This window comes from Thamnophis sirtalis, unplaced genomic scaffold (genome assembly GCF_051295495.1).
Source record: "Thamnophis sirtalis isolate CommonGarterSnake01/CBP01778 unplaced genomic scaffold, rThaSir2_p1.2 scaffold_1, whole genome shotgun sequence".
Taxonomy (NCBI): domain Eukaryota; kingdom Metazoa; phylum Chordata; class Lepidosauria; order Squamata; family Natricidae; genus Thamnophis; species Thamnophis sirtalis.
Window position 1 is genome coordinate 163686324 of NW_028261381.1, and position 28000 is coordinate 163714323.

Genomic DNA, 28000 nt, shown 5'->3' on the forward strand with positions numbered 1-28000 from the left:
GCCGGCATGACTAAATGCCAAATCCCACCAAGGATGGTTCCTATTTTTCTACTTGCATTGTTTACATGCTTTCCAACTGCTAGGTTGGCAGAAGCTGGGACAAGTAACGGGAGCTCACTGTGTTATGTGGCGCTTGGGATTCGAACCGCCTAATTGCCAACCTTTCTGATCGACAAGCTCAGCGTCTTAGCCACTGAGCCACCGTGTCCCTTATAATTGATGTTTTAGTGGCACAGAATAAATAAATTGAATTTATTCAGTTGATACCCTGCTTCCCTATCAAAGCCATTTCTAAGTGAAGGCATCAAAAGGAATCGAGCCTGGGATTGGAGGTACTAGGTATAAGCTGGTTCCACAAGCCATAAGATAGTTGGGTTTTGTCATACGTATGAATGGAGCCATTGCATTTGGTATATTACAGTTCATGGCACAGCATGATGTATGAGCCATCTACTAAAGATTGTTTGAGAAATAGGAGTCAAAACAAGAAATAACGATTAGCACAGAGCTAAGCTTTAAACCACCTTTCTTCCTCATAGCCTCATCTACATGCACCAGACCCCTATTTCCAATTCCTTTGCGGGGGTGGATTATGGAGATTTCATTCATTTATTTATTTTTAATGTTACCTATATGCAACTTTTATTATTTTCATAAATAACTCAAGGCAGCAAACATTTTCCCCACAACAACAAACTTGTGAGGTGATTTGGGCTGAGAGAGAGTGACTGGCCCAAAGTTACCCAGCCGGCTTTCATGCCTTAAGACAGGAGTAGAACTCAACGTCTCCTGATTTCTGGCCTGGTGCCCTTAACCACTATATTAACCAACATAGTGGGAAACTACCAAACTGAGAAAATCCTGGCTCACTGAACTACTAAGCAACCTCGAAGTTGCTTCCTTGAAACAACCCCAATGACCGAAACACTTTTTTATTTTTACAAATAGCAGCACTGACACCAAAAAAATAATGTCCACCAGCTATTCCCTGGGGTCACAAAAATACACTAAATTAAACTAAAATTTCCCAGAGTGTCTGCCAGGCATATACGTTTTACTACTAAATACAAATGAGGCTTAATGGTTTGGTTGCCTCCGTTCACTTATTGTGGGAAAGGCCATCCTATTAGGGCACATTTTAGAGACAGCTTGCTTAAATGTAGTATGCCCTGTGAAAATAGCAAATCGAGCTTTATTAATCTTGTTTTTAGTACGTTGTGGGAAGCCAGCCGTTGTATTAAGCTATGATTTAATCCTGCTTTAATTAATGAATTATAATTGTTTGGGTTGGTGCAATACCGCAAGCCCAAACCAGGGCTTCCTGTGCGGCACAAACCCAGGCTACATAGCATAATGTTGGAACCCGGTACTGAAATGTTACATCCATGAAGTTTTAACATTGGGACTTACACTTGGGATGACCTTCATTTTTGTGCACAACAGCAATGTATAACATATGATGAAAGTAATGTCCTTCTGGGTTCGGCTCCAAGTGGGGAAAAAGACACTGGAGACATGGAGGCTACTTGGAAAGATGGTTTTAATGGTGGACAGGACCACATGGCTTGAGTCCTGAACAGAAAAGGTGATCACATGCTTCAATGTTGGTGGAGAAGAAGAGAAGGGAGGCCTGAGATGTTGAGTCCCTGGTTTTATGCTCTCTCTGGCTTTTGATCTTGAGCTTGTATTCTGATTGGTTGTCAGACTCCCATGGAGCCGTGCAGGGGCAACACTCTAGGCTGCGTTTTTGGTTGAGTTCTCAGATGCCATGTGGCGAGTTGGGTAAAGTGCCAATATTATCATGCCTTGATCCCATCTCCCTGGAGCTGAAGTGGAGAACTCTTTATTATATAAAGGGACTAGCTTGGCCTTCTTAATGGCCCAATGACAAAGTGGGGATGGGCAGGAAGCTACAGGCAGCTAATCTGTCTTTTAAAACATGTTTCTTTCTTTTCACATCCAGAGAAACATTCTGCCTTTTCAATATTTCCCAGGATATTTAATTTCTCTGGGAGGGCTGGGTGATAACTTCCTACAGCACAAAAGCAATGTATAACATACTTATCTGCACAAGCAGCTCTGTTTAGTGAACTCTATTTTCAGTGAAATCTTTTGCTTTTTTTTTCCTGCCTACAATATAAAGCATGTAAGGCCAGCTCAGCAATCAGCAAAAATGAATGTATGTGGTGGTAGCAACAGCACAAGCATAAAACCAGTTGGGGGAGTTTTCTAAAAAAAACTGGTGCGTGCGTGTGTGTTGGGTGGGGAATAGAGCAACTGTCTTATTTTGGGTGCCTTTTGCAAATGTGAAGCTTGTCAGATGCCTTTTTCCATGGTGAGGGGGCAGTGGCCGGATTTCTGTCTGCTGTGTGTTTCCCAGCATGGAGGGGGAGCCCTGCTGCCAATCCTATTCTGCAGACTGAAATAGGAAGGAAATTCCTTCACTCAGAAATACCTCCTAGGATTTGAGCCCCAGCTGCCCCCTTGCTCAAATAGATTTTACTCCCGGAAAATGTGCCATGCCTTCCTGCAGTAAAACCATGCTGCACAATAAGGTGTTTTTCTCCCACCCCCCTGCTTTTTTCCCTCCCCCTTCACCCTGTTCAAAATTGTTCCTTTTTGTTTTAAGGAAGCAATAAATCAATAAAAGGAGAAATCAATTAAAAGGGAAAGAGATGGGAATGAGAAGCAAACAAAATCCTCTGAAAAGCCATTTCTTGCTTTTCCTGTTCTGGATTTTTGGTGGGTCTTCTCTCTGCTTTCCATGATGCCGCACTCTCCCTGCTTCCTCCGTCCCTTAAATAATCAGAAAGCTTAAATCATTATGGCCCCAAACTGCTGTGCCTGTTCTTTTGGGATAGTCTGTCAGATCCATGTAGTTCATCCCTAAAACGCTTGAAATCCTGAACATTTCAAGATATACACCGCAATCCTGTTGATGTGTCTTTAAAAAATAAAAATCCATTCAGCTAAGTTCTGTTTGCTGAGTAAAAGTACCACAAAGCTGATAACAAAGGCAGACAATCGGCATTCAATATAGGTTTTTTTTTCCTTTTTAAAAAAAGAAGAAAACGTTTAGCAGCAATATATAGAGTCTTTGTTTTAAAATACAATATGTTGAAACCTTCCCAGTGCAGGCTGGAATAAATAAATGTTTAACATATTACAGGCTAGGCTGGCTCATTTCACACAGCAAAGGTTTCCAGAAATATAGAGGGATTACACCCAAAAAATAATGTCACATCCTTTCCATTTTTCACACCCTTCAATGGTTTGGAAGAGAGCATGGTTAACCCTAAAGATCGGGCCTACTTTTATGCAGGTAGTCCACAATGTACAACCACAATTGGGACCAGAATTTCCTTTGCTGAAGAAGATGGTTTTTTAAGTGATATGTTTATTTATTTATTTGACTTATATACCGCTTCATAGAGCTTTCAGCCCTCTCTAATAGCAATAGCAATAGCAGTAGACTTATATACCGCTTCATAGGCCTTTCAGGCCTCTCTAAGCGGTTTACAGAGAGTCAGCATATTGCCCCCAACAATCTGGGTCCTCATTTTACCCACCTCGGAAGGATGGAAGGCTGAGTCAACCCTGAGCCGGTGAGATTTGAACCGCTGACCTGCTGATCTAGCAGTAGCCTGCAGTGCTGCATTTAACCACTGCGCCACCTTGGCTCTTCAGCGGTTTACATTTTTTTTAGCAAATTGATTCAGCAAATTGCCCCCAGTCTGGGTCCTCATTTCACCCACCTCGGAAGGATGGAAGGCTGAGTCAACCTTGAGCCGGTGAGATCTGAACCGCTGAACTGCAGATAACAGTCAGCTGAAGTGGCCTGCAGTACTGCACCTAACCACTGCGCCACCTCGGCTCCTTGGCTCCCCCCTGTGCCCGATTGTATTATCTTTTTTGTCATGGCTGTTAAGTGTATCACTTCAGTTAAGTGAATCATGCAGTCATTAAACGAATCTGGCTTCCTCCATTGACTTTGGTTGTAGGAAGCCGGCTGGGAAAGTTGCAAATGGCGATCACAAGACCCTGAGGCACTGAAGCCTTCACAAATACATGTCAGCACCTGAAGGCCGGCTGGAGAATTCTGGGAGTTGAAGTCTTAAGACCAAGGTTGAGAAACACTTGGCCTTAGATATCAAGGCCTTGTGCTTCAGAGCAGGGGTTTCAAATTGGATTTCTTTGAGGGCCGGATCAGCATTATAGTTCTCCTCTGTGGGCTGGCTGGCGGGGGGGAGGGGGAGACAGCACGGACGCCTCCTGCAGCACCCTGCCGGACAAAACGAGGGGGCCCTGTGCCCCGTTTTCAGCCTTGATGGACTCCTGCAGCACTTTGCCTGCCAAAACAGGACGTGGGCCAGCAGATTGGTGCAGGAGGCTGTCCACACAAAAAACGGGGCACGGGGGGCACATGCGTCCCCCTTCCCATGCCCCATTTTAGCTGCCTGAGGCACTGTGGGCCGATCCTTTGCTATTTCCAGGCTGATCCTGTAGGCCAGTTTAAGCACCTCCCAGGCAAGATCTAACCCACAGGCCTTGAGTTTGACACCCCTGCTTCAGAGGAATTTAAGAATCTCAGCCATTAAAACTCTGCCCCTAACTAGATCCGGCCCCATTCACTTGGTGTACTGCGCAAAAGATTGCCTGCTGCTGAGCTGGACTAGGGTCTTTGCCAGGCCACTGACTAATTGGATAGAAAATCTCTCAAAGACACCAAACCCCCCCCCCCCCCATCTGGATCCATGGAAAGGGAGCTCTTTCCTATTCTGCGCAGACAGCCTGTAATCCAGAGGTGATTGGATAGGAATTTGTCCAGAGAAATGGGGTTAATTCAACTACAAAAGGTTACGAAAGGGTTCAGCTTGTAGTTTCTCCCACAAGCATTACTTTACAACCATTTTTTAAAAAAAAAGCATTTTCATGCATGCTTGCAATCACGGATAAGGTGAAGGGAGAAGGGTTTGAATAATATCAAGGTTTCTTGGCAAAGGTTCAAAGCCTCCCCAGGCGAATGCCGGTCCCTAAATTTAAGGCATGAAACAAGTTTTGTAACTTGCATAATTTGACAAATCTGCAAAGTTCACCTGTCCCTGTTTGTTTGGAGCCTAGCCAAACTTCAAGAAAACCCCCAAACACAGAGATAGTGGAGTTTCTTGTTTCTTACTGTGCAGTTGCTTTAAATGAAACAGACTTTCTTCAAAACTGTGGTAAGGCCAGCCAGGTATAGCAGAGATCCCCATGTGCTGCAGAAAAGAAAGTGGCATTTTCTTTGGTACGGGCAGTCAGAACTGTGATTTTATTTTAGAGAGGGGTATTAATAAAGTGTGAATAGCTCCACTGCTATAGTTTGCAAAATTGCAGGCAAAGTAAAGGTAAAGGTTCCCCTCACACATACAGTATGTGCTAGTTCTTCCTGACTCTACTGGGTAGTGCTTATCTCCATTTCAAAGCCGAAGAGCCTGCGCTGTCCGAAGATGTCTCTGTGGTCATGTGGCCGGCATGTCTAAATGCCGGAGGCGCACGGAATGCTGTTACCTTCCACCAAAGGGGGTTCCTATTTTTCTACTTTCATTTTTACAAGCTTTTGAACTGCTAGGTTGGCAGAAGCTGGAACAAGTAATGGGAGCTCACTCCGTTACGCAGCGCTAGGGATTCGAACTGCCAAACTGCCAACCTTTCTTATCGACAAGCTCAGCGTCTTAGCCACTGAGCCACCAATGCCCTTTCAGGCAAAGTACAGGCTGCGAGAAATACATCCTTTCTCCATAATCATTCCTCCCTCATCCTCCCCCACTTTCATTTTTAGTATGTATTTCTTTGCATTCCAAGACAAGGCTGTATTATAAATACTTGGGTGTCTCTGAGGCTACTGGCCTATGCTGGGATTGGAGGCCAACTTAGTGGAGCAGAGGGAGAATCTGTGAAGGGTTAGCTGTCCTGTCTGACACTGCTTCTAAGCAACATGCATTAGGAGAAGCAAATCCTATTAAAAGTATCTAGATCAGTGTTTCTCAACCTTGGCAACTTGAAGATGTCCGGACTTCAACTCCCAGAATTCCCCAGCCAGCGAATGTCGGAAGTCAGCGAATGCTGGCTGGGGAATTCTGGGAGTTGAAGTCCGGACATCTTCAAGTTGCCAAGGTTGAGAAACACTGATCTAGAGGACCTTCAGGATATGATGTTCACCATCACAGGGCTTCTGAATTATCTCCAGGATATAAGACTGAAACCTGCGCCATCAGTTGTGGCAATTTTGCCCCGCTGTTCAACACCAACAGTTTTAACCTCACTGGCGAACTGAAGACGGCATTTCTGAATCACCTTCCAGAGGGTGTGGGGGATTGAATTTTACCTCTGCCATAAGTTGCCTTGGTAGTCTTTCATTAATGTGTTTATTTTGTTTCCCTAAGCATAGTAATGGTTTTCCTTTTGGAGTTATTTTCTGTATTACTCCAACTTAAGAACTGCATGTGATATATTTCGTAGAAGCAGAAGCGGTGCTTGTTATATCATGAGAAAACTATATAACAAACAAAAATCTGGATCCTGGTTGATGTCGGAAGTCAGCATCCTAGTGATTATTGCCTTGCCCAACATTTTTTCCTCCTTTCCACTTTTTCCCAAACGTAGGGACCCCTGTGAACCGAATCCCGATCATGGCCAAGCAGGTGCTGGATCTTTATATGCTCTACGTTCTGGTGACCGAGAAGGGCGGCTTGGTGGAAGTGATCAACAAGAAGCTGTGGAGGGAGATCACCAAGGGCCTGAACTTACCCACCTCCATCACCAGCGCCGCCTTCACACTGCGTACCCAGTAAGTCACAGGAGGTGCCTTCCCCAACTTGATTTCAGGACAGGTCGAGGCATTTTAAGGAGCAATATTTGTATAGAGAAAGAGGAAGAATTTGTTTCAGTGGGAAAATGACTGTCATGCATGAAGACTATACAAGAATAAATGGAGGAATCTCTCCCAGTCCAGTAAGAAACAGATCCCAATAAAGGAGAATATTTGTAGCTCAGGATTGAAATGAGGGAGGTCCTTGGTGCTCTCTGAGCTTGGTTGTTTTCTTGGGAGACGTTTCATTGGCCAAACTAGGTAACATCATCAGTACTTTGATGGGTAATGAAACACCTGCAAGAAAACAACCACACTCAGAGAGCACCAAGGACCACTCAAGAAAAATAGATTATTTTTTGTTACCCTTTGCAACTGACCTGCAGGAAATTCCCCAGACTGGGGAACAACCAGGCTGATTTGAGGTAATCGGAATTGTATCCAATATGTATGGATAGTACCAGGCTGAAAAGATTTGCATATCAGATGCAGCCTGCAGAGAAGACTGGCTATCTCTCCCCCCCCCCCCAATTTTTAATCTATAGAAAAGTGATCAGTTCCAGTACATTAAAAGGATTTTGGAATAAATGTGTCCTGATAACCAATTATCCTATTTTGCGTACTAAAATCAGAAAACAGGAGCCTTTCACCTTGTTCCTCCCTTCCGCTCTTTCTCTCTGACTTCTTTCAGTTCCCTTCCCCCATCTTTTCATCCACCCTAATCAACACTAAAGTTAATTACTGTGGAATTCAGAAAACCAGGTGGCGGAAGGGGATTTGGGATTGGGGGGAGGAGTAGGAGGAGAGCTATTAACTTTTTAAAAGCCGGGAGCCCTTAAAAGAACACCAGCAGCATTTTTTCACCACTGGTGCAGATCTTAGAAACGGAAGTGTTTGGATTTTGCAGCATATTATCCTGAGCATCTAACAAAGAGGGAATATTGATCTGAAATATTTATTTGAAACATCCTTCCTCTCCTCAGTTTAGTAGGTTCTAAGAAAAGTGTTTCCAGAACAATGAATTGGATACAACCATGTCCTTGATATTGGATTGTTTGTTTATATCCCACCTTTTTATATACCTTTTTATATACCTTAGTGGGACGGGGTGGCTCAATGGCTAAGACACTGAGCTTGTCGATCAAAAAGGTTGGCAATTCGGCAGTTCAAATCCGTAGCGCCACGTAACGGAGTGAGCTCCCGTTACTCGTCCCAGTTTCTGCCAACCTAGTAGTTCGAAAGCACGTAAAAATGCAAGTAGAAAAATAGGGACCACCTTTGGTGGGAAGGTAACAGCGTTCCGTGCACCTTCGGCGTTTAGACATGCCAGACCACGGAGACGTCTTCGGACAGCGCCGGCTCTTTGGCGAATGAGCACCGCCCCCTAGAGTTGGGAACGATTAGCACATATGTGCAAGGAGGGAACCTTTACCTTTTATCCCACCTTTATTATTTTTATAAATAACTCCAGGTGGTGAACACACATATTGTTCCTTCCTCCTCCTCCTATTTTCCCTATAACAACATGCCTGCTTGGTGAATTGGGCTGAGAGAGAGTGGCCCAAAGTCACCGACCTAAAGTGAACTAGAACTCACAGTCTCCTGGCTGTGAAACTAAAGTGGTTTTCCTGCCTAAAATGAACTAGAACTCTGTCTCCTGGCTGTGAAAAGGGAGAAAAGCCAATGTGGATGGAATGAGAATATTAAATTTTTATTAACAACTGGCTTTTTTTTATTAGCATAGCTGTGTACATAGCATTTCAATGAAGATTCCCAATCCATGATGGAGGAAATCAGCAAATCAAAATTTGCCAGATGTATCAGAAAGGCAGTGTCTAGTTGTTAAGACACCAGGCTAGAAATCAGGAGATGAGTTCTAGTCCTGCCTCTTTGAACGGTTGCCAAACAAGCAGTTCACTAAGCAAGGACTACCTATATTGCTCTGGTAGACAGAAATTGTATAAATTCAGCAGTGTAAATACATGGGCAGATTTAAAATATAATTTTAAAAAATTGCTGCTTTGTTTGTTGGGGTCCCATGAAATTAAGCCACCATGATTTTTGTGTCTCTCTCTTTTTTGTCTCCAAAAGATATATGAAGTACTTATATCCATACGAGTGTGAGAAAAGAGGGCTGAGCAACCCCAATGAACTCCAAGCAGCCATTGACAGCAATCGGCGAGAGGGCCGTCGGCAAGGATTCAGTGGTTCAATCTTCACCTATTCTCCCAGTGGCACTCACACCATGTTGTCTTCACCCAAGCTTCAAGTCCCAACCTTGGGACTGACCTCAGCCACTAATGGCAGCCCCATTGCCCCCGTTCCAAAAATCAAGAAAGGTAACTATCTGCACCCTTTTGTTGAGAGATGTGTTGAACATTTGAAGGAATCTTCCTGGTGGCTTCCCCTCCCACAATCCCTCGGGGCTGTGTTGGGCTAAAGATTGTGGGAGGAGAAGTTCAAAGACCGGAGGGTACCAGGTTATGGAATTTCTTTATATCTTCATTTAAGCACTGGAGATGTAATTAACTGGTGCTGAGTTGCAGCGAATCTAGTATGTTGATCTCTTAATTAGCAGGTGGGGCTTTTCACATCAAATATAATGGGAGAATTAGTGGGGGGGGGGAAGAGGCTTTCTAGCACCTCAAGAGTAGTCATTAAAAGTTCTATTAGTGCCCTTGTCTGCTGTTTCCTTAAAAAGATGGTATACAGGTGGTCTTCACTTAACAACCACTTGTTCAGCGACCGTTTGAACTTAGGATGGTGCTAAACAAGTACTTCCAACCAGTCCTTCTAGACTTCAAGAGGGTCACATTGTCCCGCAGTCACACGATGGTCGTTTTCAACCTCCTTTGCTGGCTTCCTACAATCAAAAGTCAATGATAAGTCAGCAGGAGGTTGCAAATGGCAAGCACATGATGCCCTTGCTTAATGACCCATGGGAATTCACTTAACAACAGCAACAGAAGTTCTAGAACCATGATGGCAAACCTATGGCACACATGCCACAGGTGGCACCCAGAGCCATATTAGCTGGCATGGCAGCCCTCAGCTCCAGTTGATTTTTTGGCCTTCTGGAGGGCCGGGGGAAGCCGTTTTTGCCCTCCCCAGGCTTCAGGAAAGCCTCTGGACCTACTGGGCCAACCGGAAGTTGGAAAATGGTCTGTTTCTGGCCTCCGGGGGTGTGGGGGGAGGCCATTTTCGCCATCCCCAGGCTCCAAGAAAGTTGTGTGCACATGTGCGGGGCAGCAGGTGGGGGGGGGGGTTTCATGTACGTATCCGCAGGGGGGGGGATTAAATTATGTATGTGGGCACATGAGCACGCAGGTGCTTTTGGCACCCGAGGTGGAAAAAGTTCGCCATCACTGTTCTAGAATTTCCGTTGCTAAGTGGCACAGTCATGTGACATTCTTTACCTTTTGACTTTTTTTGCATAGCAATGATCCTGTTATTAAGGGAGGACTACCTGTGCAGGAAACTTTGGGAGAAAGGCAGGTGACTTGGGTCTCACCTATGTAGCCCACCCAATGAATTTGAAATGAGTACGTGGCTAATGTGTTTCATTGCCTTGAGTGAAAAGTAATCAGTTAAAACATAATCTAGAATCACCTATTCTCATTTACTGGATCATTGACTCAATTCAGGTTAATAAAAACAATGAGAAAGATATCGTTAACATAAAATGCCGTGAGGAAAAAAAGGGATTTGTTCAGGGGTGGTACAAATGAACGTTTTGCTCCTGGGCTTCTCAGAAAAAAATCCTGCTAGCCTCGGCCTTTTGTAGCTGACCTCAAAATGTATATATGTATTTGCTCTTTGTAGTAGGTTTCCTACTTCTCCCCAGCTAGAAATATTGTTCTAAAGTTCACAGTGGCCAGATCTAGAGGGTTCTAACTGGGTTGCATGCATCAATAAAAAATCCTGCCTGTTTAACGTAAGCAGCTTCATTCAGGCAATACCAATCGCTCAAGCACTGGAGAACTTCAGTGGAGGAGGAAAGGCTGCAGCCAGGCAGTGCACCACAGTGTAACAGAGGGGAGAAGCTCCTTAATCCTCCTTTTGAGTGATGACTTCTACCTGCAAGAGCACTGCCTGAATCAGCTAATGTTTACCACCAGATTTGGTGCCGAGTCTAAAAGTTGATACATAATGAAATTCTGCAGACTGGGTCTTTGGGCTCAGGACAATCTGAAATCTTGCTGATAAAGATGCTGCAGAGGGAAACATTAAATTGGGGTGTCAAACTTGATTTCATTGAGGGCCGCATCAGGGTTGTGTTTGACCTCAGGGGGGCAGTAGGTGTGGCCAGCTCGACGTCATTCATGTCGGGGGCACCTGTGGTGGCCCAAGCGCTTGGCCAGCGAAAACGGGCTCCTAAGCTCCGTTTTTGGCTGCAACGGCCTCCTGCAACCCTCTGCAGCGAAAACAGAGCTCAGGAGGGCCACGTGCTCCGTTTTTGCTGGCAGACGGTTGCAGGCGGTCATCGCAACCGGAAATGGAGCTTTGGAAGCCTGTTTTCACTGGCAGAGGCACCGCGGGCCAGTCCCTATTTCCAGAGTGGCTCCGCGGGCCAGATGTAAGCCCCCCGTGGGCTGGATCTGGCCCCTGAATTTGACATGCCTGCATTAAATGAACACCAAAGTCCCTTTCCCATGGAAAACAGCTAAAATGGGACAGATGGAAAGGCTTGTAAGGAATTGGGACTGTGCTCTTTTCTTTTGGAAGAAAGACTGGAGATCTTGAAGAAGTACAGCAGCACCTCTAGTATTCATAAAAAAAAAGAGCCCAGCCTTTTTAAAAAAAAAAAAATTCCATGTGAGCCTCAAAAAAGCAGCTGCAGCTGCTTTAAGGATTGCATTAATTTAAGTTTAATTACTTCTGTTAACACTGCCTTCCTGAGATTATGGGAGCAGTCTCCTCCAGAGAGACTATAATTTTACCGGCTGCACCTATTTTCTGTATGTGTTTTCTCTAAAAAAAAGAAAGAAAGCCCTAGAACCATTGTAGTCACCTTTCTCCATCACTTTCCCTTCCCCCCTACGCCAGAGGAAGATTCTGCAATTCCTATTGCGGTGCCCACCCGCCTACCTGTCTCACTCGCAAGCCATCCTGTCGTCGCGGCGCAGGCTGCAGCGGTGCAAGCCGCCGCCGCCCAAGCTGCTGTAGCTGCTCAGGCGGCTGCGTTGGAACAGCTCCGGGAGAAGCTGGAATCGGGGGAGCCGCCAGAAAAGAAGATGGCACTTGTGACCGATGAACAGCAGCGTCTGATGCAACGGGCAATCCAGCAAAACCTGCTCGCCATGACCGCTCAACTGCCGATGAGCATCCGGATCAATAGTCAAGGGGCCCGCTCACCAGGTCGGTGGGTTGCTGCCATGTTCCCTCCCTTTCCCCAAAGGTTGATAGCCATACCAGACTTGAGGTGGAGATGGATGGAAGCCAGGCACCTCGGCCCAAGGGTTGCTCAGGATATGCCTCGTACTGGAGCCTGAAGCTCTAACCTCTGCACCAACCATGGTGGTGCAGTGGTTAGAGTGCAGTACTGCCAGCTGCCTGCCGGCTGCCTGAAATTTGGCAGTTCAAATCTCACCAGGTTCAAGGTTGACTTAGCCTTCCATCCTTTTGAGATGGGTCAAACGAGGACCTAGATTATTGGGGGCAAGATGCTGATGCTGTAAACTGCTTAGAAAGGGCTGTAAAACACTGTAAAGCGGTATATAAGCCTCAGTACTATTGCTATTCAGGTACAGGTAGTTCTCACTTACCAATTGCAAACAGTGTGGTCATTAAACAGAACATTTCATGACTGTGACTTGCGACTTCCTGCTGGCTTCCCCATTGACTTTTTTGGTCAGAAGCTGGCTGTGAAGGTAACAAATGGTGATAATGCATACCGGTTGCCAGGTGCTTGAATCAGGACCACAGGATCAACCTGCACTGGTTTTAGCTTTAAGGAGTGCCTGTCTCTATTTTCAGCACTGTCTTAAATTTGAACAGCCTCTGAGTGATGTTGGTCACTGAGGACTACCTGTAGTTAACACTCCCATTAAGAAAGCATTTTATGCTTATTACTGAAGGAGAAAGGTGTGTGGCTAGAAAGTTTATTTTCCAACTAAAGGTCTGTTATGGTGTTTTTATTGTATGCCGCTCAGAATCATGTTTTGTGAGATGGGCAGCTATATACAGTAATGCTCAACTTAAGGCCGGTCACTTAACAACATTTTGAAGCTGTGATGGACCCTCCCAAAAGCTGCTTATGATCCATTTTTGAAATTATGATGGCCACATAACAAATACCCCACAATCACACAATGACATTTTGAGCACTTGGCAACCAGCTCACCTTTATGGCTCTTTGCAGTGTGTCCTGCTGTCATAGGATCGTGATTTGCAACTTTTTTGGCCAGTTCTCCAGAGTTTACTTCTGGTTTCCAGCAAAAAAATAGCCTTTGGGGGAAAATTACTGCGGCATTTGCTTAACGACTACAGTATTAGCTTAACAATCAAGTCTGGTCACATGATGCCTCAATTTCAAACCACAAGACTTATGATTGTAATTCCAGGCTCAACTACAGTTATAAGATGAGGACTTCTTATAAATGTGATGAATACAAATAAAACTGGATAGATTTTTAAAAACTCTGTAAATGATGTAAATCAAACAAGTTTGCATTATTATTCATTTCTGCCAGCTGTATTTTTTCTGCATCATTTTATCCTGCTTTAACTAGGCCTGTATTGATAACTGAGTGCTCAAACAGAAACTAATCATTGTCATTTTTATAAGTCTACAAATCCCCCCTCCCACATTCAGTGAAAACTGAGATCTTGTGTCTTTCAATTATATCATTAAAAATTCAAGCAATCAAGGATTCTCTTTTTAACAAGATTTCGGTATATTCAGATGATCCAAGTGGCTGAGAGATTGCCTTCATTTTCCATTTACAACATTTACATGTCCTTATTTTTAGCCTTGCCCATTTAATTTCCAGTTTATAAGCCAAGTACGTGTAGCCCCAAATTTAGTTTATTGCTGTTTTAAACTAATCTCTCGCCGTACAAAGATCACTTTTTTGCATCTAAAAAAAGAGCCATCTTTATTCTTTTGCAGAAAACCGCCAAGACTCTTCCATGAATCTGGCTGCCAATGGCACCAGTAGCATTAGCATGTCAGTCGAGATTAATGGCATCGTGTATGCAGGTAAGGGGAAAATTCAGTTGGGACTTAGAGAAAATGGTTGGCCACTGTGGCAAGAGTTGATTGTTCTATAAGTCAGCGGTCACCAACTGGTGAACCATGAGAAAATTTGGGAGGTTTGGCAGAAAAATTATTTTCATTTTTTATATTGCACTAAATCAGGGGTCCTCAAACCTCGGCTCCTGGTCTGGATACATGCAATGGAAGTTTGTGTTGCTGCAGAGTCTCCCCCTTTGGGGTGTTTTTGTGCGGGTCGGACGGGGGCAGATATTCCAACTTGGGGTCTGCTTCAGCCTCCTGGTACGGGGCTTTGGGCGAAGGCTGGAGGGAAGTGCCGCTGGTGGCGAAGAGCTGGAGGGCCTTGTTCCAGTGGGACTGCATCATGGCCTGGAACTGGCTGACTATCTCAGCCCCCTGAGCCTCCAGGTGCCGGTACCTGGCCTTGCACTCCTGCAGGTCTTCCCTCTGCTTGGAAAGCCTATGCTCATAGTCCTCAGCTGCTTCTGCTGAGCCTCCTTCTCGGTCACATCCAATTTGAACTGAGCTGTTTTGCCAACTCTTTCTCGTGGTGGCTGCTTAGCTCCAACAACTGCTTCCTGTTGGGGCCCTAAGGAGCCCAGGCGGGCAGACGAATGGCGAGTAGAGGCTGGCGAGGTGCCCTTCGACCTGAGTGACATTGAGTTGGCCAAGCCCACCCAGCCGGCCATTGGGCAGATCATATTAGTGGTCCACGGGATATAAAATTATGAATTTAGTGGTCCCTAAGGTCTGAAAGTTGGTGACACCTGTTATAAGCCATGTCATGTATTGTTAAAAAGGTGGCAAATCTGCAGGTAGATGGTGAGCATCCAGTCCCTAATCAAACAAGAAGGGGGGAGGGATGCAGCTTAGGGGTATTTTTCTTTTAGTCTGCTGAGTGTATGGAAGAAACGTGATATCATCAGAGAGGGAGGGGGCATGAACTGTTAATGCAAGCTTTTGATGGCGAAAGAAGGTGGACGTGATGAACCAGGGTCTGGAAGCTGTTAAAGACTGGATGAGAGCAAACAAACTGGTGCTCAACCCAGACAAGACCGAGTGGCTGTTGTGTTTTCCTCCCAATAATTTGACCATCGTACCATCAATCAGGCTGGGGGGACAAAGCTTATACCCCTCAGATAGGGTCCGCAACTTGGGAGTCCTCCTGGATCCACAGCTGAGTTTTGATCACCATCTATCGGCTGTGACCAGGGGGGCATTTGCCCAGGTTCGCCTGGTGCGCCAGTTGCGGCCCTACCTGAATCGGGAGGCACTCGAGCCCTTGTGATCTCTAAGCTGGAATACTGCAATGTGCTCTACATGGGGCTGCCCTTGAAGAGCACCCGGAGACTTCAGCTAGTACAGAACGCGGCCGCGCGAGTGATAGTGGGCGCACCTCGGTTCGCCCACATAACACCTATCCTCCGCGAGCTGCGCTGGCTGCCTGTAGATCTCCGGGTGCAATTCAAGGTCTTACTTACCACCCATAAAGCGCTCCATGGTAGTGGATCTGACTATCTGAGAGACCGCCTCCTGCCAATAACCTCCCTGCGTCCCATCAGATCGCATAGAGCGGGCCTCCTCCGTATTCCATCCGCCAGTCAGTGCCGACTGGCGACCACCCGGAGGAGAGCCTTCTCTGTTGCTGCTCCGACGCTATGGAACAATCTCCCCGTGGAGATCCGTACCCTGACCACAGTCCAGGCCTTCCGCACAGCCCTCAAGATCTGGCTAGCCCGTCAGGCCTGGGGATAAATTTTCTTGCCCCTCCCGAATGCTGAGTGAATGTTGTGTTTTAGTACTTTTTGTTATCTCACATTTTTTTTTTTTGTATTTTGTCTTTCACTCCCCTTCCCTTACTATTGTAAGCCGCCCTGAGTCCCCTCAGGGAAAAGGGCGGCCTATAAATGTTAAATAAAAAAAATTAAAAAAAAAACAACATAAATTTATTGTGCTGATTTTAATCCTTTAAAAGGACAGAAGCCCTTGAGTACTCCAGAGAGTGTATGCAGCAGTTCATAAGCTGGAGGCTCCCCCCTCCCCCGCCATATTTAAGAGAACCTCTCAAATTCATCTTGACTTGAGAGGACTTCATGTCATTCTTCTGGCATTGCTTTATTGGGGGGGATGGTGTTTAATGGACTTTCCAATCCAGACTAAAGGTGTGGGATTTTCTAGTGGGCTCCCATCCAAGTTTTAACTAGATCAGACTCTGCTTAGCTTTTGACAATCAGCCAAGATTGACTAGCTGCTGCTATCTAGCGTGACATCTCTGCGCTAAGATGTAAAATCTAATGTGCTTTACTTTAAAGTACTGCCCTCTTTAGTTACCCTTGGCATATTAATCCACATGGGTTACATTGCTTGAAAGGTGATACTATAGGTTTTTTTTGGGGGGGGGCTTCAATTATTATGGGGAGATACAAGAAGATGGGCTGCGGGAGAAGAAGAGCCGAGGTGGCGCAGTGGTTAGAGTGCAGTACTGCAGCCACTTCAGCTGACTTAGCTGCAGTTCAGTGGTTCAAATCTCACCGGCTCAAGGTTGACTCAGCCTTCCATCCTTCTGAGGTGGGTAAAATGAGGACCCAGACTGTGGGGGCAATAGGCTGACTCTGTAAACCGCTTAAAGAGGGCTGAAAGCCCTATGAAGCGGTATATAAGTCTAACTGCTATTGCTATTACTGCTATTAAGAGTCACAGCCGTCATGTACTTACCCTGTCCATTTTTGTTCCCTGTTCCTTTCCAGGAGTGTTGTTTGCCCAAACTCCAGGAGCCTCGTCTTCTCACAACAAAGGAAGCACCAACAGTGGGCGAAGTTCCAGCAGTACTGGCAGTAGTGGCGGCGGGGGTGCAACAGGTGGCACGGCAGCAGGTTCACAAGTCGGTGTGCCCCCTGCACCGACTTCTACCTCAACCAACTCCTTATCGCCTTAAAACCCACCACACCTCTTCTTCCTCCTCCATCCCGCCAAAATGAAGACAGTTTGGACAGGACATTTGAGACCGGCCCTCCCCTTCCCTGTTTCCCCCCCGTGTTGAGTGGGGGAGTGAAATTGTGCCTTCCCCACCCTCTTGATACCCCCGTAGGCATCAGGGCCTGCCTGATACATTTGGATGGGGTTTTCTTGGATTTCGGGGCTGGATGGGAGTGGAATCACCTTACCACGCGTGGCATCCAGTTATGGACATTGAGGGGGTAACATGTATAGTGCAGGGGGGGGGTCTCTAAAGGTGCAAACTCCCCTGTCCCCACCCTGGCAGCAAGGAATTCAGGTATGGTACTGTCCTAGGATGGGACAAAGATTCAGATAACAAAGTGCATTTTTTTCTAATGTAGCTGAAAACCAAACACCAAACAAAATTAAGGGGAAGAGGAGTACCTGGAATGATGGTTTTCTCCTGTCCTCCTTCCTATGCTGTTTTTTTTCTCCTTCCTCCCCTTTAAAGCATTTTTTACCCACTTGGTATTCTCTGTTTAGGGTTGTGCTCCATGGCCTTCTGGGCACTGCAGTCCCTGCATACCCAGAGGGCACCAATTTGGGGGAAGGCTGTTCCTAATGAATACATTGGAAAGAAAAACCACACAAAAGCTCTAAAGTGGGGCTGGAGGGGTGTTGTTAAAATTCTGAGCCGGAGCAATACTGTGCAGACTAGCTTTTTGACGTGATGCATTGTAGATCCATAACTCCTTACCTCATGCAAATCCACACTTTGCACTGTGTGTCCTTTTGATTTTGATTTTTTTTTTTAAGTTATTCTTTAGAATACCTCCAGACAAGTAGCGGTGGCGGCAGTAGCAGCTGGTGTGCCTCCATTCTCATGGGCTTGCTTTGAAATGGAACCCTTAAATAAAATATATATATATATATATGCAGATATCAAGGATTTCACAGATTGAGGATAATTTGGGGAAAGCTTTATTTCTTGCCTTTTTTTTTTTTGAAAACTGTCCAACTATTTAAGGAAAATGAAAGGGAGGGTGTAAATACAGTGTTTATTTTCAGTAGATCTCTCTGCTCTCTCCCCCCGCCCAAATTGGACCCACAAGCAAGCTTCATGTATTTGCATTTATTAAGGAAAACATGTCTAAAATAGGTTTCTTTTTTTTTTTCCTTGCGATTATAACAACTCCTCGGAGCTGTCTGACTCTTTCTTCCTCCCCCCCCCAGATCTGGGTAGGACTTTGAGGGTGCTCAGGTAGGTTTTTGTGTGTGGAGTGGGTGGGGTTTGAGGGGCTACGGTAGCATTTCATAGGATAATATTTTTATACAGAGCTGTCCCCACCCCACGTATGGATTGTACGTTTGTGAGAATGAGGACTGAAAGGAGCAGCCTGCCAGCTGTTTGTTGGCTCTCTTCTAATTCTTTCTTTTAATCTACAGAAGATTCCGTCTGTCATATGGTCAGAGTGGCTGGATTACTTGAGGGTTTCTTAAAAACAAATTAAATAGTAGCATTTACCTGTGCCGTAATCTCTGCAAAGCTGCTTTTGTCTAATCTTCTTTTCAAAGCACACCTATTTAGAAAACAGAAGAGAGTGGCATAGTCACGACTTCGCTCAGGCCGGGTGGGAATGATAACTGGGGGTGCACTACAGGATCCCCAAAGACAGGTCACAATCAACTTGCAGCTACTGATATATTTTTTTTAACCCCCCCCCCCCTTTGAAGACCATGATTTGTTAGACAGAGTGCTAAACTCCTCAGACTCTGTTAAGATTGGCTTCCTCGCTAGCTCCGAGATATGTTTGGAACATAGAAATTGTTACAGGTTGTCCCTGTGCCTCCAAAGGTAGTTTTAGCAAAGTTTGCCTGAATACTACACAGGGTCACATGGGATTTTACCAGTCTCCAGTGTTGTTGGGATCTTCATGGTACTCCAGAATCACTCCTGCCGTGTTTATAATTTCATTTATAAGGAATTAAAGGGTCTGCAGGACAAATACCATTATTCCATTATTTCTAACAGAGATCACTCCATTTTTGCCCCTTGGCTCGGTCTTCTAGCATCCTTCCTTTGACTAGCTATATTTGGGTTTGCGTTAGAACAGCTGCGCAAGAGGCATCTACCTAGATTTTTTTTCCCCCTCACTGCTTTTTGCAGTAACAAAGAAGGTGAAGGAAGAGTTTGGTCTGTAGGTCATCTGCAAAGAATAGAAAGGTAGCTTGGAAACAACATATTCGCAATCTCAAAATTAGTGGTTTTTCCGGGCCGCTGCTTTCCGTTTTTCTTTTCCTTCTGACCTCTTCCTTTGACGCAGTTTAGGAAAACAAACTTCCTTTGGAGTTTGGTGTTTTCATTTCATTTCCAAAAGACCAATGAATCCAAAATAACATCAACAAAAGATTCGCCATCACAAAGGCCCTGTGCACTATTTTGATGGGCTTCCCCCCCTCCCAACATTTTAATTTGCTGTTGAGGGAAGTGGACCCTGGTGAGCAATTTGGTTAATTCCCTCTTTCGATTCTCCTAGGTATATGCACTCCAGCTCACTCCCTTCGTGCCCTCTGGAAGTATAATTTATTTCAGCCTGTGCAGTTCAGCAACTGCCGCTTTCAAAGAAATGGAGCCTCCGTAAAGAGAGACCCTATTTGTGGATTTAACGCGATACGAGACAGAAGCTTGAAAACTAGGCGGAGACACAGTTGGAAGAGGTTGCTTTACCACTGAGGTCCTCCCAACATTCAACACATACTGTAGAGTCAGGATTTCGTTTTGGCAGGTTTTAATTTTCTATGTGGTTAGCCCGAGTAAGCTCTAAAGAATTTTTATAGGGTTTGAAGCGGGCGTTATGTTCCTTCTGCCTCTTCCTTGCTGGGATTTTAATGCTATCACTTAGTTGCATCATACAAAAGACTGACATGTGGCAACCCTTTCCCTCAGGGCTGGTTTTTTTTTAAAAAGCTGGATTCTGAGATACTGTAATTGATTCGGCATGATAGAAAGTATTTGAGTTAAACGTCAGTGTTTTCAAGTATGAGGAGTGCATTTGCCCCCCCCTCAATAACCTGTTCCAGCCAATTGGCTGTGTTGGATGACCCAGACGCAAGGAAACCTTGGCAAGGAGGCGTTGGGCGATGGGAGTCCCACATTTCTGATCGGATGCCAAAGTAGCAGGTTGTGGAGAATTGACAGTTGTGGATACAGCAGCTTTTGGGTCTGCTAAGAATAGGAAAATTCAGCTTCTCTTCAGGTTCCACGAATGCCGAAAGGGGTGCACTTCATTTTGGGAAGCAGAACATCCTGGCCAAGTGGAGGCGTTTCCCAGAGTTACAGATCCCAAGCACTGCAATCTATTTTGGGGGCCTTTTATCGTCGTTCAGCTTTTCAGCATCTTCCCCTCTAATGCCAGATAAGGGGAAACCCCTTGGTTACAATATGGCTACAGGTGTGGAAACATGGGGCAAAGCATGGTGTCTCTAAATGGTGGTGGAGGAGGAGGGAGGATTCACTTTCTGAAAGGAATGGAGGGCTTTGAGCCCCACAAGCTGCCCCACACGGGGAATTTTTTCCATTCTCAGGATAGCAGAGGGTATCTCATAAGGGAAAGAAGAAAAAAAAGACCTTCAGAAAGTAAAATCTAGGAGATTGGCTTCTAAGGGGTGTAGTGGAACTGCAAAAAAAGTGGCTTAAATATGAAAGAAAGAGAAAAAAGTGCTCTTAAAGGCTGAACCTAACCCCTTTTAGATGGCACAAACCATTCTTTTTCTTTCTCTCCTGCTTCCATTGCTCTGTTGAGACGGGTGGGGAATGCAAAAAAGGGGGGGAAATGACTGTCGGGCACATTAAAAAAAATGCTTCTCCTTAGTTAGATACTCCGTTGGAGGAAGAGACACATTTCTCTTTCCACTTGTGGTCCTTCCCAGAGGGTTTTATCTGTGACCCATAGGCAGCCAAAGGGAGGAGAGCATAGGGACAAGGCGCCCCTTATCATTTCTTTTGGTCTGATAACAAGGGTGGTATCGCATCCCAGTCTGGGGGCATTCCCCCCCCCCCCGGAACACCCTACCACTTGGAAGACTTTCTCTGAAGACTAGCTGTGAAATTGGAGCCTTTCCCTCTCGTGCCTTCACCACAATTCTTGGTATTTTTCTTGTGTTGTGTGCCGAATCGGCTTTCCCCAACACGATTCCCTCCAAATGCGACAAGGACTCCAACTCCCAGAATGCCCAGACAATGTGGCTTAAGATCACTCTAGGGATTATGGGAACTGGAGTGCTACCACTGCTGGAGTGTCCAGCTAGGGAAGACTTGGTGTCTAGGGTTTCTGTGAGGTCTGGAAACTTGACTGCCCCTTAGTTTTTCTGATCCAATCCACATGGGTTTCTGTGAGATCTGGAAACTTGACTGCCCCTTAGTTTTTCTGATCCAATCCACATATACACCTCACTGGGTGAAACCAGCTGAAAGCATGCGAGACACTTTTTCTGCAGAAGCAGACTGTTTGAGGATATGCCTCGTTGGGTTTGAATAAAAAGCAAAGAGTTCTCAATCTTTGTGGAAATTTCATAGGCTAAAATAGCTAAAGCAGTCATTTTTCTAGATTTTGTGTCTGAGGTGGGTTTTGTAAGTATGGCAATTAAGAAATCTCTTACTTCCTCCCAGAAAAACCTTGAGTCATAATTGCCAGTAAGGTCCATCAGTATCTATAGTCTCTGCCACATAGCCAGCGTTTTCTATTTTTGTTTCTTTCATCTCCTGTGCGAGTCTGATCGTTTCCTATCAGAGCTTGCTTTTTAAAAAAAACAAAAACCTGTATTTCTACAATTCTTAAAATGATTATCCAAATTTGTCTCAAGACCCATGTCCCTGCAGGCCGCGCCCAAGATATAATTTTATGCAAAATTGTTCTGCTGCATTTCTTTCCTTAAGCAAGCTATCCCTGGTTTAACCTTAGCTATAGGTAGAGGATATCTAACAAATATAGTTGTTACGGAATATATTGGCTATCGAGTAGACAAAAACACCTCACACAGAGCGGAGAAAGGGGAGGAATTACTCCTATATTCTTCATTGTTCTGTGAAAAAAGGTGTCTCTGTTGAGAAGTTCTGTGTTTTGTGTCCTGGCTTCTCAAACATGCCTTTGCTAAGTTGGTTAAAATGAGTTAAAGCAGCCTTTTTGTTGTAATGGAAGAATCCTGGTCCTCCTACCTCTCTTTCACCCCAAACGGGAACTATTTTTACCTAACTGCTGGATGGACCATCTTCTCCCAGCAGCATAGATAGTATTTAACAAAGAGGCAATTGAGGTAGCCATCTTGTCAAAGATTAGGCCAAGCACTGTTCCCACCTCTGTTGGCAGCTGCTTGTAGCAGCACAAACCTTACCTTCCTTTAGTAAAGTAACACTTGCATAAGTGTCTTTCTCGTGTTTGCTCCTCCATTGCAGGAGCTGCAATTCAAGTAATGAACCATAATTTCCTCTTTCACTTGAATAGGGAAAACAATGGTTATTAGCGTTGGAATAAACTAGGATATTAACTCAGCTTCAAATAATGCTTTAATGTCCCAGAGTATTCCATCTTTTGACGGATCCGTTCCAATTACAGGGAAGCTGGTTAAACAAGACAGTTTTTTGTTTGCTTTGCTTTATGTTCACAAAGAGATTGTGAGGCTTGGCATAAAGCATGTGTGTAGAAGTGCTTCAGCCATAAAATTGTCCAAACGTGGCCAATCCTTTAGCGATGGCTTTCAGGAACTACGAAGTGCAAGTTATCACTCTTGTTTCCTCATTTGGGTAGCTCTTCCTTTGGAATTCATTGGTCTCAATCAAAGTAATTTATGCCAATTTTGCATGAGACACCCTTCCAACCTGAGCATATCACTCTATTCATTATCGGTGGGTAGGCCTTGGCATTTTCCCCATAAACATGGTGAAAGAGGGTTTGGGCTGTAGTGTGCAGGTGGGTGGAGAAGAAAGATTCTATAACTAAATTTATATATAAATATATATATATATATATATAAAATGAGTGTGTATGTTTGTGTCTCTTTTCCCTTTTTTTGAGTGTGTAATTGTGGGCGTGTGCGCGTGCGTGTCTAAGAAACGTATAAAATTTATTTTTCAGTCCAAGCTTTTTGACTAAGGATTGGATTTGTAACTCAGGGGAATTGAACCTGCTGTCTAGAGCTTGATTGTATCGGGGGAGGCGGGTAGGGGGAAGGGTCTCGGAACAAGGGCGGGTTAAAAAAAAATGTTCAGATTTGCTTGCTGTGGCTGTTACTTAGATGGTGGTGGTGGGTTTAAAAAATACGTTCTGCTTGTTTTTAAACTTTTCAAAAGAGCTGAGCCCCAGCATTGGCTTTGGTGTTTCCATTTACGTGAGTTTAATTATAGCCAACTATCAAGGAACATTCCAGATTCTTTAACGATTTTGGAAAAAAAGTTGCATTGGCGCCTTGGAGGAGTTGTAAGCAGGCAGTTGAGAGAAAAATGGATATTGGTGAAAACATTCGGGTAAAAAGAAGGAGACTTGAGTTAGAAGTGGTGATGCAAGATCACTCAGTCTCTTCGGGGAATAACTCTTCCTGTTCTCTTCTCATTTAATAGCACACGTTATAACACAGTTAGCATTTTAAATCCACCACCCTTTTTTTTTTTTTATTTACAGATCTCAAGCAATGCTCTCCAGCTTGCTCAACCCACAATCAAGTTTTGTCTTGGGGGGAGTTTATTGGCTTATTTTTATTCTTGCGAAAGGGGGTGTAAGGGATGGCTTTAGTTAGTAAAAGGGTGTTTTTGTTCTTGCATTTGTACAAACACTGTGTTGAGGGGAGGTCTTGATTTGGGGGCGGGGAGAACATAACTCTCTCCCACCACTCTCCTTTGCATATCAGCTTAAAAAAATAAGATGTAATTTCAGTTTTTTTTCTCTAGGGATTTTGAATGGAAAAAAAAAATCGAACACAGCAAGGATATGCAATCTGTACAGCGTATGTAGTTTTTTGACTCAGGTAATAAGAAATAAAAATCGTAAAAGAAACCACATTCTACCTCTGAAAACAGTAGGCCTGGGACTGCCTTTTGTCTCCTGGCCTCTGTACTTCGTTTTTTGTTTGTTTTAGCTTTTTTTTTTTTTTTAAATCACTTTTTTCGCAAAACATTCAGGTATTAACCTTTGTGACTTAATAAAGAAATAAAAACACTGAAAAGTTTACATTTTATAACATTATTACAGATTGTATTTAAACTTCAGAAATATTTAAGATGATTGTAACCTTGTAAAGTTTAAGAAATATTAAAAAAGAAGAAAAAGATGCTTTCAAAGGTGTATGCCATCCATGTGTGTGTGTGTATGTGTGCGGGTGCGGGTGTGCGCATGTGAATATGGTGCCTAAATTGAAATGAGGATATGTAATAGTTTCGTAAGTTTTTCTTTTCTCTTTCTTAAAAAAAAAAAGACAACCTCTGATTTTTTTGCATGACAAACATTCAATGGGGGATGGGTGAACGAAAGAATTACTAAATGGATAAATGATCTAGCGCGTCATAATGTACCTTCTTTTGTTCTTAAGCTTTCCCATCTGTCATACAGGGATAATAATATTGACTTACCTTTCTGGACTGTTGAAAAGGCTTGAAAGAAGGTAGTAGCAGAAGGCCGAGTTACATCGCTGAACCCTGAAATAGCAATATTCATTGATTCACAGAATGGCCTTTGTTGCCAAATTTAATGGAAGGTTCTGATATTCAGACTCTAAATTTCTAATACTCAAATCATTTTGAATACAGAAAATAATACAACACTAAGGTTCAGATCCGGCTGCAAAATAATGTGGGACATACACCTTGAAATGACTACAGCATCCTCAATCTTATCCACATTTAAGGAAAGTTTCATTAGCAAATAGAACAGGTTTGGCAATGGCCTCTGGTATGTGAGAAACAGAAAGACACATTGTAGTTTTGCATACTGACAACAGCATTTATCATGCTGTGTAAAAAATATATATGAAAATATGGATTATCTAAAAATCAGCATGAGAAGGCCTGTGGCGGCAGTGTTGAAACAGGCATCTTTATTTCAGCTTAAGCCAGCAATTCCCAACTTTTCTGCTCTGCAGACCAACAGAAGTGGGGGGGGGGAGAGAATAGTTACCTGGGAGGGGTGGGTATTGCAGGCTACTTCTGCAGATCACTGTCTGCCAGCATTTTGACAGATCGAATCTCACCAAGCTCCAGGTTGACTCAGCCTTCCATCTTTCCAAGGTGGGTAAAATGAGGACCCAGATTGTTGGGGGCTATAGGCTGACTCTGAAACCACTTACAGAGGGCTGTAAAGCATTGTGAAGCGGTATACAAGTCTTATTGCTATTGGGTGCAGCTCTATTTGTGCGAGAGGCGGTCAAGTGCCCACCATGCCCTCCCATAAATGGAGCTGTGTTTGTGTGTGCTGCTCACACAAGTGGAGCTGTGCGCACATGCGTGTGCTCGTCTGCTTCTGTGCCCCAGTTCCGAACAAGCCGCAGCCCCATGACCTAGAGGTTGGGGACCCCTGGCTTAAGCAATTTTTAGGGTTTTTCTATTTAGCCTGATGACATTTTTTTAGATAGGTCCACACACTCCTTTGAATAAAATATCATCTAACCATGGGTTTTGGATTTTCTTAGGTCTACCTTTGTTCTGAATATGAGATTTAACATTAATAATAGACTTTTCTGAAAAATAACAAGTAGAGGTGGGGAAAAGGAGGGTACATTGGATAAACATAGATTAAGATACTTTTTTTAAAAAATAAAAAGACTTTATGGAACCTGTACATGTCCAATATGTTTTCCATCTTAATAAAGAGGTTCATTTGCCAGTTTGACTAGGACTCTTTTAAGAGAGGACAGGTGATTAAGTCAGTGTTTCTCAACCTTGGCGACTTTAAGTCCGGTGGACTTCAACTCCCAGAATCCCCCAGCCAGCACAGCTTCAACTCTGGGAGTTGAAGTCCACCGGACTTAAAGTCGCCAAGGTTGAGAAACACTGGATTAAGTACCGTATATACTCGAGTATAGGCCGGCCCGAATATAAGCCGAGGCACCTAATTTTACCACAAAAAACTGGAAAAGTTATTGACTCGAGTATAAGCCTAGGGTGGGAAATGCAGCAGCTACCGGTAAATTTCAAAAATAAAAATAGATACCAATAATGTTTTTGAATATTTATTTCAAAGAAAAACAGTAAACTAGCTCTGGGACATCGTTATGTGGCTGCTTGCCATAACAAGGAGGAGGTGGGACATCGTTGCAGAGCGGCAGGAGGGGGAGGAAGGGGAATCGTAAGACAGCCCTGCATTGCATTAGAACGTGAGGAGGGGGGATGGTGCGGTGCGCGCTGCGCGGCAAACTGACACAGGGAGGGGAAACTCACAGGGGCGCTGGGCCATTCACGAGCGTCACCCAGCGGCATGGCCCCGCCCCTTTTTCTCCTCCATTTCGGGCAAATTTTTCACTGACTCGAGTATAAGCCGAGGTGGCTTTTTTCAGCCCAAAAAGTGGGCTGAAAAACTCGGCTTATACTTGAGTATATACGGTAAAATCTTTATCATGCTGTTTTAACCATGGTTCATTGACCAAGTCATAAGACGGGGCAACCACAATACAGCCATAGTGGTTATGTACAGTACAGATAGTTCTCAACATACAACCACAACTGTGCCCAAAATTTATGTTGCTAAGTGAAAATTTGTTAAGTCAGTTTTGCCCCATTTTATGACTTTTCTTGCCACATTTGTTAAGTGAATCACTGCAGCTGTTAACTCCAGTTAATAACATGGTGGTTAAGTGAATCTGGTTTCCTGGTTGACTTTGCTTGTCAGGAGGTCGCAAAAGGGGATCACGTGACCCTGAGAAACTGCAACCGTCATAAATGCGAGTCAGTTGTCAAGCATCCGAATGTAAATCACGTGACCATGGGGATGCTGCAATGGTCATACATATGAAAAATGGGCATGTGTTGCTTTTTCAGTGCCGTAACTTCAAACAGTCACTGAGTGAACTGTTGTAAGTTGAGGACTACCTGTAGTAAGTATCACATAACACTTTCATTCTGATATAATGTAATGGGTGAATCCATCCAATGAGTCTGGATAGTTTCTTCTCTTCATCTAAAATCTCAAATGCATTTTGCTATGCCTTTGTACATCCTACCTAAAGTCCTACAATCCACATTTTCATCAGTATGAGGTCTATTATCTACAGCTGCCTCTCAGCTCTGTGTTAACCCATAAAAAGCTAGGCTGTGCTTGTCCTTCCGTTGACAGGTAAACATGTTTTTATTCAGGCAAGCACGTAGGCTTTGAGAAGATATTACTGAAATAGATTTTAATTGGTGAGTTACAGTAAAGCTTCGCTGATTACTTTTGTTATTAATGTTTTCATTTGAATCCTGTTTTTATCCACAATAGCATTAACTGCTATGCATGTTATTTTTTTTACAGAACAATACAAATTTAGCAACAAGAAATTCTAGCTGCCATAACAGATTGCTTCCCCTCCGTGATCCGACAAATGCGCGCCCGACAAATGCGCGCCGACAAAACTGCACCCACAAAAAGCGCGCCATCCACAAACAACATAGTGGGACACGAAAACAACGTTTTAGGGTTAGGGTTATAATGTTTTCGCATCCCATTATGTTGTTTGTGGATGGCACACTTTTTGTGGGCGCGGTTTTGTCAGCGCGCATTTGTCGGGCGCACATTTGTCAGCGAACCCTTCCCCTCTCTCTAAAGCCCTTTGTGTGAGGCTCATTATTCAGCTACCACAATTCAAAACCACTTACCATAACTTTTTTGTTGCATGGTGCTGTAAAAATGAGAGCCAGTTTGGTTAAATGACTAAAGAGACAGTTGAAGAAGGAGAATGTGAATTCTAATGATGCTTTAGGCGGGGGTAGTCAATCTTTTTATACCTACCGCCCACTTTTGTATCTCTGTTAGTAGTAAAAT

The 28000-nt window shown here is 44.2% G+C and overlaps 1 protein-coding gene across 3 annotated transcripts in view; it reads left to right on the forward strand.

Annotated features, from left to right (window-relative positions):
- The window catches only part of ARID3A (AT-rich interaction domain 3A), a 91436-nt gene extending 67114 nt beyond the window's left edge, over positions 1-24322 (forward strand). For 2 of the 3 annotated variants that reach the window (XM_087702444.1, XM_087702454.1), the window contains exons 5-9: positions 6643-6826; positions 8939-9186; positions 11894-12205; positions 13959-14048; positions 16811-24322. In XM_087702444.1, the coding sequence (XP_087558570.1) occupies positions 6643-6826; positions 8939-9186; positions 11894-12205; positions 13959-14048; positions 16811-16998 (1022 nt within the window). In that variant the 3' untranslated portion in view covers positions 16999-24322. The remainder of the gene's footprint in view (positions 1-6642; positions 6827-8938; positions 9187-11893; positions 12206-13958; positions 14049-16810) is intronic. The other variant, XR_015695163.1, reaches the window with a different exon arrangement.
- Positions 24323-28000: the final 3678 nt, after the last annotated feature.